The following is an 18,558-nucleotide window of genomic DNA, read 5'->3' as shown; positions in this document are numbered from 1 at the left end:
ACAGATGAGGGATGGCTGGATTTTGATGGATGTTGAGTAGATTGATGAATATGAGTGGGGAATGAATGGATGGATATGGTAGGCAGATGGATGGACTGTTGGATAGATGGACATATGTATACAAATAGATGGGTGGACAGATGGGTGGGTGGGTGGATGGATGGATGGATATACAGGTGGGTGGATGGGTGGATGGATATACGGGTGGGTGGATGGATGGGTGGGTGGATGGATGGAGACAGATGGGTGAATAGGTGGGTGGATGGATATATGGATGGGCAGGAGGATGGGTAAATAGATATGGGTTATTCTAAGTGCATAGTTAGTGGAACAGAGATGTGGGTGGATAGGTAAGTAGATGGGTAGATATGGGTAGATGGATAAGGATGGATGGATACATGGATATGGTAGGTGGGTAGGTAGGTGGGAAGATGATTGGACTGATGGGTAGGAATCAGTGAATGTAAAACATGGATGGGTGGATGAGCATGGGTGAGTGACTGGATAGATGGAGGTGAGGAAGAATGTGCACAGGGGGGTGGAAGTGCATAGGTGGATGGCTACACTGGCCAGTGATTATGTTGGAATGTGGCAGTCTCAGTAACATCCCCATACTTCTTTCCATGGCAGCAAGAGGCAGATACTGACCTCAGGAGGAGGTCACTGTCCTCACTAGGACTCAATTTGCTGCCTCCCGGCTGCTGAACTGGACTCTTCCAAAACCACCTTCGGTGACCCAGAGACCTCTTGGTTTGCATGTATCTTTTATTCTTTAGAAACCAAACAAGCAGAGCCTAGGGTGGTATTGCTCACTGGTGGAGTGCTCCTGTAACCACAGGCTTTTCCACCCGCACATGAGTTCCTGAAATAACGACTCTGAGAGTGAATTATTTATGAATAATTGCCTAGGCCAAAAGCTTTGGCTTGTTCCCACTAGCTCATAACTCAATTATCCCGTTTATTCTATTCTAATCCCCACCACGTGGTCGGTTACCTCTCCTCAGGTTCATGTGACCATCTTCCTCAGAGTTTGGGGCCAATCTCTCCCACATGTGAATATCCCAGAAATCCTCTCTGTGTACTGGAATTTCCACCTCCCTATTCCCTGTGTAAGCTAATAGGCCAACAGCATTTTATTGATAGGAGATGCTCCCATACATCACATAAGAAGTTCTCTCTCTACATGCTCACCTAGCACTCAGGAAGCCCTGTATTCAATCCCCAGCACTGCATGAAACAGATGTGATGCTCACACCCGTAGTCCTAGACTCTAGAAGGTCTTAAGACAAGGATCAGAGGTTTACAATGGTTCCTGGTCACCACATAGCAGAGGGCCCCAGAGAATCCAAAGGAAACCTCTGAGAGGCAGAGGGGCCATGGCATTCCAGGGAAATACAGCTCCACAGAGACCCTCAAATCTAGAGATACTCAACGTGTTCTGGAAACATGGTGAGAGATGGGGTATTAGGCCACAGATGAGCCTCTGATAGTCTCCCCAACCCCTCATCCTCAGGAGACCCACCGAAGCACAGGTGGAGGGTTTTGAGGGCTGAGGTGGCAGGCAGAGAGGCTGGGAGAGATCCTGCAGGCCAGCCTCAAGCTCAAGCACCATCGCTTCAGAAAACGGGGGCATTTTCTTTCCACTCTTACCGTGCATGGTTATGATCTAGACTTTACCTCCAAGGAAAGCTGCATGAGTCACCTTTTTGTCACAAATTGCTTCCCTGCCTCACAAATCCTATTGAAAGCTCTTTACACACAGGCCTTTGCCTCTCCTGTCTCCAGCTCATTGAACCTCAAGACTTCTGGCTTCTTGTCACCCTGCCCTTCTCAGAGACACAGCCAAGTGTTCCAGTGGAAATGGCTTTCCTCCCATTCAAACAGCTCTCTGCCTTCTCAGGAAGACACGCTCTTCCGCCCACGTTCACTCCTGCCTTAGTGGAAGCTCCTGACAGGCCTGCTACTTAACATTTGAATATTACACAGAGGGTGGCTGTGTGTGGAGCTAAAGCCATGTGAGAACCCAGAGCCTCCATGAACTACGGAGAGAAAATTAATCTCTCCAGAACACAACCTGAATCGGAAGGAGCACAGCCCTGACAAGTAGTTTCTGAACAGATGAGCCCAGTTGTGCCTTGTTAGAAGTCCCAGGTTCCTGGGGTGCCTGTTCTGAAGGTAGTTATTGTGCCACCTGACCAGGGAGCCTGAGGAATATACCTACAAGGTAGAAAGGTTCTGTTGATTGTATCAGTCATGGGGCCAGGCTGAGGATAGGGAGGCTGAGGGAGTGACGTGCCTGTGAGAAGTGGAGATGCCCTTGAGGTCCCGGCTTCAAAGCCAGGGTTCAGTCTATCTTCAGGGAGTCTTAACAGCTTCTAGTCAGACCACATGCTGCAGCCAGACTCTGGCCAAGACCTCTTCAGTGTGGAGAAACCAACTTTGCAGGCATGAAGGAGGTGGCAGCTTGGAGTGGGTGAAATAACAAGAGACCCCATATTAAACTCAGTAGCAATACTTGTTTTCATCTTTTACAAACAGGACCTCTGGAGAAAGACGTCAAGAGGAAAGGAGCCCAGTTCTGACAGAGCTAGTAATCCCAGCATCCTACCCTTTGGCCTGTGCCCCACACTACACATGCAACCTGAACCCTCACACCAGTACACACCTCACACCAGCACACACCTCACACCAGCATATACCTCACACCAGCACACACCAGCACACACCTCACACCAGGAGAACCTGATACCAGCACACCAGCACATTCCTCACACCAGCATATACCTCACACAAGCACACACCTCACACCAGCACAAAACTCACACTAGCACACATCTCACTCCAGCACACACCAGCACATACCTCACACCAGCACACACAAGCACATACCTCACATTAGTACACATTTCAGACCAGCACACATTCTCATGCCAAGACACATACTACATGTTGCTACATATTCCATATAACATAGGATACTATAACATGTAATACACATCACATGCATATCTTACAGCACAGCACACACAACAAATTCTATACAATACATAATTCATTTTTCTTTCAACACCATATAACGCATCACAAAGAACAGCATACATAGAATGAACTCTATCTACCCCATACACTCATGCCACTCACACATCATAGCACATGGTACATACAACATACAGTGTGTATGTGTATATATATATATATATATATATATATATATATCACCATCATCCACCACATACAACACACATTCCACAGCATACACATACTACGTAGCACAAAGCACACATGATACTCACTTGTAATATATAACACCTCTCTCAGCCACTACGTGCACCATACATACATGTACTTACTATATACCATCAAAACACACCACACGCTATTCACTGGCAGATCTCAGTCCATATGAGCAATACACACACATGAGCAATATATACACAGCATAAGGAGCTTGGGAAGGTTCCCATGGATTTTGTTTCCCACGTCACAGGGACTCTTGTGTCCTGGACACCTGATCATCCTCCTGTTCCCCAGCCTCTCAGAGAGATCTCGTGGCTCGAGGGTGTGGCTCACTGGATGGCTTAGTCTCCTTGCTTTCTTCAAGAAACCTGGTATCTGAGAAGCTCTTGGGAAGGCAGGCCCTTAGGTGACAATCCTGGAGGACAAATTGTGCCAAAATTCACCCTATCTCGTCTCTTGTTGGCAATTCTCCACACAGACAGTACATTTATCAATTAACTGTATAGTTGGTCTCTGGCTGGCCCAGAAGCTGGAAGCAGGCAGAAATGAGTCCAGTGTACGATCCCCCTGACTGTCACTTCAGTGACAGTGTTCCAGACAGAAGCCACCAACAGTTGTGAGTACAGATCCAGGGACAGGTCCTGGCTCAACTGCCTGTGAGCAATTCCACATGTCCTCCTGGGGCCTCAGAGCCCACAGCTGTAAAGTGGAGATAGACGCTCCGTCTCCTGGGAGCCATGAGGATGCAGCCTGAGGGGCCTGTGAGCAACTGGTTCAGCAGAAAACAGAGGCAACTTGGAGTAAAATGGCCATGTCTGGTGACTAATCCAGACATGGCGAGGGAGGGGCTTTTCATTGCCAGTGTCTGTCCTTGAGGATGATGTTTTAGTCCCAGGAAGCCAGTCATGTGGAAATAACCAAATTGCACTTGATCAACCTCGGTGTCTATGTAACAGATGCCCAAGAGAAACCAGCTAGGAGCAAGGGATAGGTGTTTTGGTTGGTTTCTGTCTGTGATCAGTGGGGCCTTTGCTTTGGGCCTGTGGTGAGGCCACATCTCGTGGTAGAGATATGCATGTGGCAGAGAAAGCCCGTCACCATGGTGGCAGGAAGCCAAAGAGAGCAGGAGTGGGGGACTAGCATCCTAGAATGTCTCCCTTTGGGAGACACTCAGTGACTCTAAGACACTTATTCTACTCCTCTTAAAGATTCTACCTCCTAACAGTGTCAGCCTCTAAGACGGTTTTTGACCCTTAGTGGGTATTTAATACTCAAATCAGCGGTTACCATGGACTGTGCTTGGGTGTTTTGCTTCATTGTAATAAGACACGTATACCATGAGACCTGACCATTTTAGCCATCCTGACCTTTCAATCTGTAAGCACATGTGTTAGTAGGATTACATGCATTTCCATGGCTGTAGCCCTTGCATACACTTGTCCTTTTGCGAAACTGAACCTCTGACCACATTAACAGCAACTTCTGTCGCCTCTCCTTGAGCTCTGGACAGTTGCTCAGAACTCCATCTCTAGGAGTTGACGCCTCTTAAGATCAGACCATTCGTGTCTGGCTTATTTCTCTCAGCATAATGTCCTCGACTTCACCCATGTAATAGCAGATGTCAGAATGCCTTTCCTATTTAAGACCGGTATTATTCCTTGTGTGTAGGCCATTCAGCTGCCCGTTGCTTCCACGGCTCAGTTGCCATGGATGTGAATGCACTAAGGTCTCTTTGAGTCCCTGGCAGCCATTGTTTTAAGGTGGCCAGAGGTACACTTTGCTGTGTGACACCGTTTCTCTAGATCAAGTGTTTCGGGGGCTTCCGGCTTTCTGCAGGGTCTGTTTCATGTTCCTACCAACACTTCACATCCGTGCCAACATGTGTCATGTCTGGAAGCTTCTGTCATTGAATAGAAGCATCATAATGGGTGTGAGGTGATGCCTGCTGGATATTTGGTTTTAACTTTATATATTTATGGGTGTAAGTGCGTGCTGTGTGTGAGTGCAGGTCTGCACCTGCCATAGCATACGTGCTGAGGTCAGAGGGCAGCTTTGTGGAGTCAGCTCTCTCCTTCAACCATGTGGCTTCTGGGGCTTGAACTTGGGTTTTCAGACTTGGCAGCAGGCACCTTTACCAGCTGAGCCCTCTCACCAGACCTTTAATCCCATTGTTTGCCTAACTGTATTTATTGTTTGTAGCTCTTCAAATCAGCTTGTATTGATTTTTACTGAATTCACTCCACTCCCCAGTACCAAAAGACAGAAGCATTCATTGGTCAGCTATGATAGGCCCATGGCTACACCCTGCATGGCTCAGGGCCTTAACACCCAAGGCTGGTGTGTGTGTGTGTGTGTGTGTGTGTGTGTGTGTGTGTGTGTGTGTGTGTGCACAGAGGGGAGGGCAGAAAGGAGGCACAGGAGGGGGATTCTGAACTGATCCGAAATGCATGCAGCAGCTCCAGGCCTGGCTTCAGTGGGTGTGTAGCAAGAGCATCTTATTTCTTCCCCCTCCCCCGGGGAGGGGGGAAGGGAGCTGAAGCCCCTCCCTCCAAGCAGTTCCAGTCCCAGCCCCAGAACAGGAGCCCCACAGGGCAGACACCTCCTGCAGCTGGAACTCAGGAGCAAAGCCTCCAGGAGTTTGTCAGGAAGAAAAAAGTCAGGAGCGAAGAGGGGAGGGCAGCTGCTTCTTAATAACGCATGTAGGCGATTTCAGAGCTCAAGTTCAGAGAAACAAATTGAATTACGGAGGAGGCAGCTCTGCCATTTGCAACACTGGATTGTTTGAAATCCTTTTAGAGGAAAATTAAAATATTTCACAGAGGGTAATAAAATGCTGGGTGCTTGGCAGGCATGACTGCTCAGCTCTCTTGGGCAAATAAGTAATTAGGTATTTTTATTTAAGGCCTCTCTATCGTCATTTTCTTTCATTAGCAGAGGGGTTGAAGGCTGCTGTGGAAAACACATAAAACTCTGAAATCACCAGAAAGTTAGTTATAAAATTAGTTTTTGAAGTACAGCATAACTGCATTTAGCGAGCCAAAGGGATGTTCTTGGAATTTCTTATCTCAAATTCATTTTCAATGAGAAGTTGTCTCACAGATGTCTCTGCCTCCCATGACCTTGCGTGGCTCCAAGACACTTGATGCTGAGTCTCAGGTGCAGGGCTGAGGTGGCCAGATGTTCTGATCCCCGTGCCTGCCCCAGGCGCTAGGTCAGCCGCTGAGGAACCTGCCGCTCAGTCCAACCGGCCTGCACTACGACCTGCTGATGTGGAGACGACTGCTGTTTTTCATCTGCTCCAATCCCCCCATTTTACAGATGGGGAAACTGCGCATGTTTGAAATGTTCTATCCTTCTTGGCATCCATAGGTCTTGGGGGGTCACTGTCAATGTATATATCTCCGCATAACACTAGTCTGCTTCCCAGGCCTACACCAGGGCTTCAAGAGTAGAGAATAAGCCAGAAAGATGCCCCACCAATAATGGAGGGGGCCACCCTAACCCTGAGCTGCTGGCACAGACTAGCATCTTTTTAAATTAGGTTTTATCGTGTTTTATTTCTGTGCATCCATGGCTGGCTTTGCATATGTGTTTGCATAGGTGCGCATGTGTATCCTGTGCCTATAGGGCCCAGGAGAGGGCATCAGATCCCTTGGAGCTGGTATTACTGGCAGCCCCCAGGCTGGCATCTTGAATCCACCTTTTTCTTGGCTCTGATGCTCTCTTGGGCAATATCAAGGAGGGTAAAGGTAGGGATTCAAAAAGCCCCCTTTACAGGACTGGTCTGAGACCCAGGCAAAGCCACTTCTGAGGTAGAGGGCACACAGATATACCATTGCTATTTGTTCCTCTTCAAATATCTCCTAAGGTTATGTCTGGCAGCCATTACTGTTCCAGAGGGCTCACCACCCAAGTAGCGACATGGTAATTTTTAGTGAGGTGGGTAGGTAGGTGTCTGGGGTTGGGGGATGCAGGAGGGAGTGTGTGCATTTGCAGAGCTATACTCCCAGCAGTCATGTGTTAACCCCACCCCTAGTGCCCATGTGCAAGCATTTTATACTGACCCAACTGTCCTACATCGTTCCCAGCCAATTAGTCCACCTTGGGCCATCAGCGAACAGTAGGTAAGCACCTACTATGTGCTGGGCTCCATGCTCACCCTGGGAACTAAGAGGGAATTAAAATACATGAGATGGACCCATGCTGGCTGTTTTCAAATCCAAGGAGATAATTAAGTTTGTCCTTAAGGAAGAGAAGGACTTTGCCCACCAGGGAAGGGAAAGAGACTCTTTAGAAGCAGCCCATATTTTTCTAGGCCTCTGGGATGGGAGGTGCCCCTTCAGCAGGTGCTGAAGGATGATGTGTCAAAGGAGCAAGTGGAGTGAAGGGAAAGAGAGTGGAACCAGGAGAAAGGACGAGTCTGTTGTGTTTATTTGGAGAATGGTTCCAAAGGAGCATACTGGAGGAGCAAACACAAGCCAGCCTCACAGACAGACTGTGGAGTGGCTGAGTGGGAGCAGGGGGTCAGCCTCCTCATAGGAAGCTTTCAGCAAGCAAGACACAGCTGCATGCCCACACAAGGCCATTGTGTGTGTGTGTGTGTGTGTGTGTGTGTGTGTGTGTGTGTGTGTGTACACGTGCCTGCACGTGTGTACCACCAGAAGTCAATACCAGATATCTTCCTCAATTGTTATTTATTGATTGGTTAGTTGGTGGACTGGTTGAGACAGGATCTCACTATAGACAGGCTGGCCTCAAACTTACAGAGCTCAACCTGCCTCTGCCTCCTGGGTACTGACTGGGATTAAAGCCATGCCTCGCTTTACCTTACTTTTTGAAACAGAGTCTCTCATAGAAGATGGGCTCACCAATTTTGCCCAGCTGTCTGGCCAGCAAGCTCAGAGAGTCTCAGATGTCTCTGACTCCCCAGCACTGGCATTCCAAGTACACACCGCCACTCCCAGGTTTTTATATGGGTGCTGGAAGTCTAAACTCGGGTCCTCATGTTTTGTGTGAGGCACTATACAGCTAAGCCATCTCTCCAGCCCTGTTTGGCCATTTTTTTTTCGATGTAACAGAAATAGCTCTTCTGTACGTTCTAACGTAAATCACAATCATGAAGAAGGTCTTCCCACACCGTGGACTGAAAGGCATGGTTCTCAAGGGGCTTATGCTGAGTAAAAATGTCAATCTCCATCAATGGCATCCTGTGTGCTCTCCTGTAGGTACCATGTGTAACATGGCTGACATGGGCTAGGGACTTATCTCATGTACAAAGATCTACACCAAAAGAGAAAGAGAGATGAGGCGACCAGAGGTGTGGAGACTGGTGGCTAGAGGCAGAGAGATGGCAGACTGTGGCTGTCAAAGGAAGAGACAAGAACATGTGGTAAACTCTCCTTAGACATTGCGATGCTTCTAGGAATTCATGTCGTGCCCTGATAAAGAAGGAAATACGAATGTGTGCATGAGGGTCTGAGTGAGGTTGCTGTGATTGAGGGTGCTGTGTCCCTGCCTTGTTGTGATACTGTTGCTACGGCGATGCGAGAGGCTAACACTGGGAGGAGCTGTGAGGAAAGCACTGGAGGACCTCCTGTGTTAGTTTTCATCAACAGTTACCTTAAAATAAAATGCCAAAATACACACCTAGTGATGATTAAAAACAAATTAAACATTGAGATCAATTCTGGGTCAAATGGTAAATTCTGCAGATGAGAAATACAGAGACGGGTTCAACTTTAAAAAAAAAAAAAAGGAAAAAAAAAGAAAAGAAAAATCTGCCCAGACATTTTGGCACACACTTGTAATCTCAGCACTTGAGAGCTAGAGGCAAGAGGATCAAGAGTTTAAGGACATGTTTGGCTGTGTGGCAAGTTCAAATTCAGCCTGAGCTACATGAGACAGACCCAGTCTCAAAACGGGTTTGAAGCACGTCTGACGCTGTCTATCTCTTACATCACTGTCATTTTTTATGCTGTATAATGTGCTGTTGGTTGTGTCCATGTGACACAAGCTAGAGTCATCTAGGTAGAGGAACGCCAATGAGCAAATGCCTCCATTAGATCAGCCTGTGACCAAGCTTTTGGGGCATTTCTTTCTTTGATTAAAGACTAATGTGGGAGAGCCCACTGTGGGAGGTGCCATCCCTGGATTGTCCTGAGTTGTGTAAGAAAGCAAGCTAAGCAAGCCATGAGGAGCAAGTCATTAAACACCGTTCTCCACGGCTTCTGCTTCAGTTCCTACCTCCAGGTTCTGCCTTGAGTTCCTGCCCTGGCTTCTCTTAATGATGGACTATGATCAGGACATGTAAGCTAAAATATACCATTTTCTCCCCACTATACCATTTTAGTCATAGTTTTTTTTTTTAATCATAATAGAAAGCAAACTAGAACAGAAACCATTCGTAATTTTAAAAAAAATCTTAATGACCAACCCCAGAACCAGGACTGCCCTGAAATGTCTCAGAGGCCCACATCTTAGTCACCAGAGGCCCTGGATTCCCGGAGGCCCAGCCATGCAGCAGCCTCGGGGTCAAAATGAAAACCAGGTCCGTGACTCCTCTGTGGTGAGTCCTGCACAAGCCACCCACCTCTCTCCACAGCCCCCAGAAAAAGAGGGCGCCCTGCCCCGGCAGGTGGGCAACAAGACAGAGTGTGGCCTGCTGGGCTTCGTGCTGGACCTGAGGCAGGATTACGAGCCGGTACGCAGCCAGATGCCAGAGGAAAAGCTGTATAAGGTGTACACCTTCAACTCTGTGCGCAAGTCCATGAGCACCGTCATCAAGATGCCTGACGAGAGCTTCCGCATGTACAGCAAAGGTGCTTCGGAGATTGTGCTCAAAAAGTAAGTTCCCCCGCCCAGCTGTGGGTGTCACACGCCGCCATCCCCAAGCAGGCTGGGTCTAAGCAAGTCACTTCCCCCTGCACCTCAGTTTCCCCACTTGTACACTGCTCAGGCCCAGAGATTTTCAACCCTGACTTGTAGTCACCTCAATGAAGACAAAAGAAACTGAGCAGTGGTGGTGCATGCTAATCCCAGCTCTCGGGAGGCAGAGGCAGGAGGAGCTCTGAGTTCGAGGCCAGCCTGGTCTATATCGAGACCCTCTCTCAGAGAGAGAGCACAAGAAGGATAGGAGGGAAGAAAAGAGAAATAGACCATTGACTCCTGTCTTACCCCAGACAGTTCCGACTGGAACCATGAAGGCTGGCCTACACCTTTGTTTTATTAGATGCTCCTCCGGCAAGCCTGATACCCAAGCAAGGCAGCAAAGCACTAGTCTGGGTTTAGGGCTTCCCAAGCATCCCATCTATGGTACTGTTTGCCTTGGTAATTGGAACCTCCCAAACACTGCACAAAGGAGACAGGGACCTGGGGCAAATATCGTAAAAGACCACCTGGTTGCACCCCAGGCCTACTGCGTGCACTGAGGCATTATGGGAAGCGGATTGGGTGGGTATTTAATGACCAAAGTAGGTGGGCCTCATTTATCTCCTTCCCTTCCCACCCCCAGGTGCTGCAAGATTCTCAGTGGGGCAGGGGAGCCCCGTGTCTTCCGGCCCCGTGACAGGGATGAGATGGTTAAGAAGGTGATCGAGCCCATGGCCTGTGACGGGCTCCGTACCATCTGTGTGGCCTATCGTGACTTCCCCAGCAGCCCTGAGCCTGACTGGGACAATGAGAATGACATTCTCAATGAACTCACCTGCATCTGCGTGGTGGGCATCGAAGACCCAGTGCGACCTGAGGTAGGCCCTGACGCCAGCGAGCTCGGGAAACGGGCCATGAGTAACCTGGGAACTCGGTCTGCTCAGTTCTCTAAGCTTCAGGTCTTCATGCAACAGGGTCAGGCGCCTTCTGCTCTCAAACATGTCTACTCGAAAACCAGTGTGGCCATATTTAGCAACTGTCTACTAGACGGACCCAAGAAGGACACCCCACCCAGGTGTTACTCTGAGAACAGTATTCAAACTGTCCCCCAGTCACCAAGGGCATTTCCCTCCTGTCTACCTAGGGACAGGTGTAGGGCTTGCCTAGCTCCAGAAGCCTCTCCCCCCACAGGATACAGCCATTATCATGATCTGGATCCCAAGCCTTCATTACAGTGAGGTACACAGGAGAGCCCAGAACATAACGTGCTATCAGTTTTGCACTTTCTGCCTCCCAGAGGTGACTTGGCAATAAGGTCCCCTGGCCAGCCTCCTATGACAGCCCCAGTCTGCCTTCAGCAGGCATCTGGGAGACAAGACTCCAAGGTAATGACTGCTCGAATTCCCAACAGAAGGGTCAGGTGGCTTCACCCACATAATGGGGAGAAAAGGGAGTGAAGTGCTGGGAGAATGGTCCAGCTCCAGGCCTGTCAGTCACAGAAGAGTTGTGTGGTATGTGTCTGCCAATGCCAGATCAGGCTTCATGAAAAGATGTTAAGAGGTATGGGCAGGCAAAGCTTTCACCTTACCCAGGGCACCAAGAGAGCACAGGGCCTGAGGCAGGGCAAGATCTGGCTCCTCTTCCCCTCAGGCTCCAGTGGGTCTGTGTTGGCCTTGACTGTGAGATTTGGTGTTGATACCCAAATCCTCCAACAATGGTGGATTCAGTGCCCTGCCCTGCCCTGCCCTGCCCTGCCCTGCCCTGCCCTGCCCTGCCCTGCCCTGCCCTGCCCTGCCCTGCCCTGTCCTGTCCTGATAGTGTTCTCTTCCGGCCTCTGGCCACTGCCTGCTCTCTCAGAGCTCCAGTGGTTCCTTTATAAAAGTAGAGATAGGTGAAGAGCTGTCTTCCAGGCCTCTGCCTGCTGCTGTAGGGAGGACTCTTGTCTTCCAAAGAACAAGAGAAACCAGGTCACAGACAAAGACTTTTACATCCCGGAAGCTATGAGAGGCATCAGAGTGAGCACAGAGATCAGACAGACCTGGATCTCCATGTGCTGACATTGGAGATCCAATGGGCTGTGTGTCATTGAGCCACCTGCATAAACTCTCTGGACCACATCAGTAGCCTGGACATAACAGTATCTTCCTCCATGCCCATGAGATAGTGTAAGGGAGCAGACTACATACATATGAGCCCCAAAACCAGCATATAGGTCAGTGGCCCAAAAATAAGGCCATCTAATGGCCTTCCTAGCTGAGTCATGTCTCAGGATACTGTATTGGCAACAGCCTGGACATCAGAATATGCAGGGCCTTGTAGAATGAATGCATGAGAGTAAATGTTCTTGATCCTAACTCTCTGGCATTGTTTTTGCTGCTCATCTCTCCCCACCCCCCCACCTCCCTCTCTCTCTCTCTCTCTCTCTCTCTCTCTCTCTCTCTCTCTCTCTCTCTCTCTCTCTCTCTCTCTCTCCACACAGCAAGTTTAGCTCTTTATTATCTATTTGTAGCCCCTCTTCTATCTATCAGGGATCTAAGTCCCAGTTCCCAGAGACGGTTTTCAACCTCCCAGGACAGCTGCAATTGTCGCCAGCAGTGAGTGGGCTCAGAGATGGGTTATCTGTTACATTGCTGGAAATCACTGGGCAGAGCCTTGCCTTGATGTGTGCCAGGCTACCTGCCCACGCCCTGCCAGCCTCTCCCTGGGTACCTCCTTCTGTGCATCGTCCTCCGACTCCAGACTGGCCCCACCCCCACCAGCCTAGGAAACTCCCTTACAGAGGAGGAGCTAAGGTGTGACCCACCCTTGCTTGAGTCAGTAACACACTTAATCAAGAAAGTCCATGAAGGCGAAAACGCCGGAAGTGTGTCTCCTGCCCACTTCTGTTCTGAAGCCGGTTATTGATTTCACAATCACTGCAGTGAGCGGAGATATGAACTTTGGTCTCATCCAGGCCCTTTCCTGCTCCTCAGTTTATAAATGAGCACACTGGGCCCTGACAGACCAGGATAGGCTCACTGTTAAGTGGACGGACAGATCCAGAGTAGACCTTGATACAGTGCCATAGAAAGGAGCTGGAAGGAGGAGCCTATAGAGAGCTCCGCCCAGGACCTTGAAGTCCCTGGGACTTTTTGATGACAGCATTGTCATCAAGAGTTCTTGCAAACACAGATCTGCCAAGAGCCAGCTGGACACAAGTCCAAGATTTGCCCCCATCAACCCACCTGCTTGCTGGGACCTTTGTCTTCTATCTATAGAATGGGTGTCGACTCAGGGCCCTTTCCTTCCAGCCTCTGACATCTTCAGACCAGAGGCAGGTGCTAGAAGCCTCACATTACATCCACCAGGCCTTCCATCAGCCCACCCTCATGCCCATGACCCTCAGCCATCCAGCCCGTACCCCATCTCACCCATGACCCACTGGGATGTGTATGCAGAAATGCATGCTACGGTGCTAGCAAGGTGGCTTGGCTAGATGGATAAAAGTGTTTACCATGCAAGCCATCATCTTAAGTGTAATCTCTAGAACTCTGGTAAAGGTGGAGGAACGAGAGTGCTAACTCTACAACACTGTCCTCTGTCCACCACAGGTACACTGTGGCATGTAAAAATCGTGCACGCACACACACACACACACACACACACGAATAAGCTATTTTAATTTCTAAAGAGTTGGAAGCTGCAGTTGAGCGCTGTAACTTCCTCAAGTGACAGCATAGGGCTGGGGCACCCACTTTAACACACCCTTCTGATGTTCTCTCAGCGGTGATATATCAGTTCCTTCTCTCATTAATGAAACAAAACACCTGACCAAAGCAACTTAAGGGAGAGAGGCCTATTTAAGCTCCTGTTTTGGAGAGGAAGGCACAGTAGCAGAGCGTGAGGCACTAGTTACATCACATCTGTAGTCAGGAAACCAAGAGGAATGAATGCTGGTTCTCGGTCACTGTCATCTCGTTATTTTCAGTCTGAGACTCCAACCCATAGACAGATGCTACCCATCTCTAGGATAGATTTTTCCCACTTCAGTTAATCTAATCTAGAAAATCCCTCACAGTCATGGCCAGAGAGTTGACCCCAAGATGATTGCAGATGCTGTCAATGCAAGCAATATGAAACGCACAGGTGGCCTTTGGTAACATCTCCAGGGCTTCAGTTTCTGTCTGGGAATGAGGAGGTTGGGCTGTGTGGATCCCAGAGTTAAACCAGCAGATCTTTGGGGTGGGGTGAGGGAGGTGTGAGGTAGGGTGGGTTTTCTGTTGAGACTTAAACTTATAGTCTCATTCTGACAAGACCTCAGTTCTACCTCACAGTGAGCCCCCACCACACCCAGGCCCAGTTCTCACCTCACAGTGAGCCTCCACCACACCCAGGCCCAGTTCTCACCTCACAGTGAGCCCCCACCACACCCAGGCCCCAGTTTCCACCTCGAAGGCAGCCCCTGTCACCAGTTTTATGAGTGACTTGTCCCGCCATGTCCTCACCTGTGTCAAGTGTCCCTTGCAGCTCTCCCAGCTCTGTTCTCTGTCCCTTCTCTTAGCACACGGCCTGAAGTCACATAATTAGCACCCTGTACTAGGCTCCAGCACAGTGAGGCCCAAGCAGAGAGGCTCTACAGTAGGTCCCCATACTTTCCCAGGCTCTCTCTTCAATGGCAGGTAAACACTCTTCACCTCCCTCACTTTCCTCACTGCCTCACTGCCTTCCTCCCTCAGGCCCACCCAAGCCACAGCAACATCAAGCATTCACCAAAGTCCCTACTCAAAACAATACCAGAGCTGATGGAAGCTCGCTTAGAGGAAGCTGTCAGGAGAGCATCGTTCTGGGACAGGCTGGGGGTTACCCAGGGGGGTGTTCAAAGCCCTTGGAGTCACAGACACCAGCTGTCACCAGAAACAGCAGATGTTTAAAAGCCATTATGTAATGACAACAGGACTCGCCCATTTCCTGCTTTTCCTCAGTGAGAACATCTAGGATAATTTTAGCAGAGGAAGCCACTTTTTAAAATAGTTAACACTGGTTTTATTTATATGGGAAGCATATTTCAAGAAGGCCCATGCCCCTGAGATTTGAGTCTTAATGATGTCCATTCTCAGCACTCAGAACAATTGAATAGTCCCTTGCTGTTTATTGAGTGAATGAGTGCGCGTGCACGCACATGCGCGCGTGCACACACACACACACACACACACACACACACACACGCCGAACAACACAATGAAGCATCCCTCTGGGTTGGAGGGATTGGGATGCTTAATGAATAGACAGCACTGAGTGTAGAAGACAAGTAAACACTGCCATAGGAAAGCTGAGGGAAAGGGTGTTCCCAGCAGCAGGGGCAGAGGGCAAAGAAAAGGAAATGAGAAACCCTAACTTTTCACCTCTGTAACAAAATACTGGGACATAGTCTGCCTATAAAAAGGGAAGGAAAGGTCCAGCTGAGCTCCCGACTTCAGAGGTGTCAGTTTACGGTCAGTGGGCCTGTGGCAAGATAGCACGTCCTGACGGGAGCGCACGGCAGAGCCATACCAACAGTTCATGTCAGAGCTGAGAAGCAAAAGGCAGAACAAACTGGGGTCCCAGAGTCCCTTTCCAAGACACATCACATAAATCCCCTGTTGGATTTATGAGAGATAAGTCTAGTGGGGGGACTTGGAGCTTTGTGCTTCTCCCAGAACTGGTTTTTTGTGGTTTGGGTTGATTGGTTGGTTGGTTTTGTTTGTTTTTGTTTTGGGTTTGCTTGTTTGTTTGTGAGTTCAAGTCTAGCCTGATCTACATAGAAAGATACACATGTACACACATACATACACACACACACACACACACACAGTATAGCACAGCCCCAGAGCCCCCCACACCCAGAACTTTCTCTGTCTATATACCTCGAGATCAGCAATGTGAACAGGACTGCTCTCTGTGTGCCGTATCTACATGGCCTGAGCCCCTGCACATTCCCTCATACGAGAACCTCAGTTGTTTTTGACAGAATAGAATTGGCTCAAACACCCCTTCCTCTAGGAAGCACTCCCTGGTTTCTCCTCCACTCATCTTCCCCTGTGCTTTTCTCAGCTAGCTCTAAAGTCCATGTCTCCTAAAGAACCCATCTCTGTAGGACAGAGTAACATTCCATCTGAGAAAAATAAAGGTTCTTTGAAAGAACAAGCCACACTAGCCTCACTGTGGATCAGTAGACCTCGGAGGAAGGGAGCACCCCATCACCAGGGTACAAGCAAAGACGAGGCCAACCATCTGCTGGGGTTGCCTAGGACAGGTCTAGGCAATGAGCAGAGGGATGGAGTCGGATAATACAAAGTCCCTTCCTCCTCTAGGGCCTTCCAAACACTTGAATCCCCCCTTAGGGAACAAAGCCATACAAGGTACAGATTTTTAGATGAACAGAAGCTCTGGGGCTGAAAGCAAGTGTACTGCCTACACACACACACACACACACACACACACACACACACACACGCACACACACACGCACACAAACATACACACACCCATATACACACATACACACACATATATACACACATACACACATACACATGCATACCCACATATACACATACACACGCATATACACACATATACACACACATACATACACATATACACACATATACACACATACTCACATATAGATACACATATATAGACACTCATACAGATACACATATGCACATACAAGCATACATACAGTCACATACACACACATACATACACATATACACACATACAGATACACACATATACATACAAGCATACATAGTCACATGCATATACATATTCACACATACATATATCTTGCACACACAAACACACATGTATACACATATACATACACATCTATCATATACACACAAACACATGCATACACACATACATACAGTCGCATGCATACAGTCATACAGAGTCTCACACACATACATCATACACATACATGTTACATACATTCCTATACATCACACATACATATATAACACACATGTGCTTTGCATATATATAGTTATTCACACACATGTGATTCTGTATCCTCATCTCCCCCTCCTAAGGATGCCAGTCCTGCCCTCCTTTCACTTCCACCACCCCAAAGGTATTTTCTCACAGTGAGGTCTTGTCACAGAGCAGAGGATTCTGGAATTTCAGCTCAGACCCTTTCCAGTGGCTTGGCAGGGTGGGGTGGGAGTGAAAGCTCAGGTCCACTGTGTGCAAGAAGAGTTGGGTGCTGGGCCCACCTGGCAGGCCTAAGATTCTAGCATGCTCTGGGTCTCTATACTTGGTGGCATGGTCTCACTCACAAAGACACTTTCCAGCAGGTGCCCCTCGTTATGTCTCTGTCACTGCTTTGGTTCAGTTACACATTATGGTCATCAGTGAACACTGGCATTGCCTCTGTATCCTGATCACTCTAAGAGGCGAGGCTGAGGGGTTGGGGATTTAGCTCAGTGGTAGAGTGCTTGCCTACCAAGCGCAAGGCCCTGGGTTCGGTCCCCAGCTCCGAAAAAAAAAAAAGAAAAAAAGAAAAAAAAAAAAGAGGCGAGGCTGCTGAGAGAGGTGGGCCTTGTTGCCTTCTGATGGGCTGACCAGAAGTCAGTGTGTCAGTTCAGTCAGCAAAAGCCCAGTGCTTTGTCCTGTTTAGCATGAAGAAGCATCATTTGCATTTATTCTAAATTAATGTAAATAAAGCGACCTCAAATGCACATGACTCTCCCCCCAAACATTGAAAATACCCAAAGGAATGGATCATGGAGCTTGTAGGTGAAGCATGGATAAGTTAAGTGTACTTAGTCTTGCTACTCTCCACTCTTGCCTGAGGCCAGACATAGGGTCTTTCCAATGCCTTTTGTCCAGGTCAGAAACAATGTTTCATCTCAGGATAGACTGTCATGGTCAGTAAGTAGTAGCTGCCTAGTACTCTGAGGGCTAAGAATTCTGAGACCCTATTGGGTTTAATCAGAGGATGCTGTAATCAATTGGTAATGCCTGTCGCACGCATAAAAGAAAGGCCACAGGCACCATCAACCTCTCCTGGTTAGTTACCTAGGGAGATTTCCTGGAAGAAGAGTTGGCCCTGGGTTTTTTGGTTTTTTTTAAGACAAGAAAGACCTACTCAAATGGGGCCCTCCCACATGGCTCTTACCCTCTCGTACAGGTCCCAGAAGCCATCCGCAAGTGCCAGCGGGCCGGTATCACAGTCCGCATGGTCACCGGTGACAACATCAACACAGCCCGGGCCATCGCCATCAAGTGTGGCATTATCCACCCTGGAGAGGACTTCCTGTGCCTGGAAGGCAAAGAATTCAATCGGAGGATCCGCAACGAGAAGGGGGAGGTACGCATGCGCATGCGCCCACAGCAAAGGCGCTACAGCGGGCCAAGCTCGAGAGGGGGCCGGGAGGCATGGGCCCTGCATGCTTGAACAGAAGCCAGCTGATGTGCCCTGAAGAG

General features: G+C 48.8%; 1 protein-coding gene across 18 annotated transcripts in view; it reads left to right on the top strand.

Moving 5' to 3' along the window:
- The window catches only part of Atp2b2 (ATPase plasma membrane Ca2+ transporting 2), a 313,371-nt gene that overhangs the window by 272,176 nt on the left and 22,637 nt on the right, over positions 1 to 18,558 (top strand). For all 18 annotated transcript variants that reach the window (XR_015685260.1, XR_015685259.1, NM_012508.9 and 15 more), the window contains 3 exon segments: positions 9,839 to 10,080; positions 10,748 to 10,982; positions 18,263 to 18,442. Coding sequence is in view for 16 of the 18 variants with exons in the window: in NM_012508.9 (NP_036640.1) it covers positions 9,839 to 10,080; positions 10,748 to 10,982; positions 18,263 to 18,442 (657 nt within the window). In the remaining 2 variants the exon portion in view is untranslated.

The sequence above is a fragment of the Rattus norvegicus genome, chromosome 4 (genome assembly GCF_021556685.1).
Source record: "Rattus norvegicus strain SHRSP/BbbUtx chromosome 4, alternate assembly SHRSP_T2T, whole genome shotgun sequence".
Taxonomy (NCBI): Eukaryota; Metazoa; Chordata; class Mammalia; order Rodentia; family Muridae; genus Rattus; species Rattus norvegicus.
The sequence above is the reverse complement of the archived record's forward strand: the minus strand, read 5'-3'. Positions and strand labels throughout refer to the sequence as shown.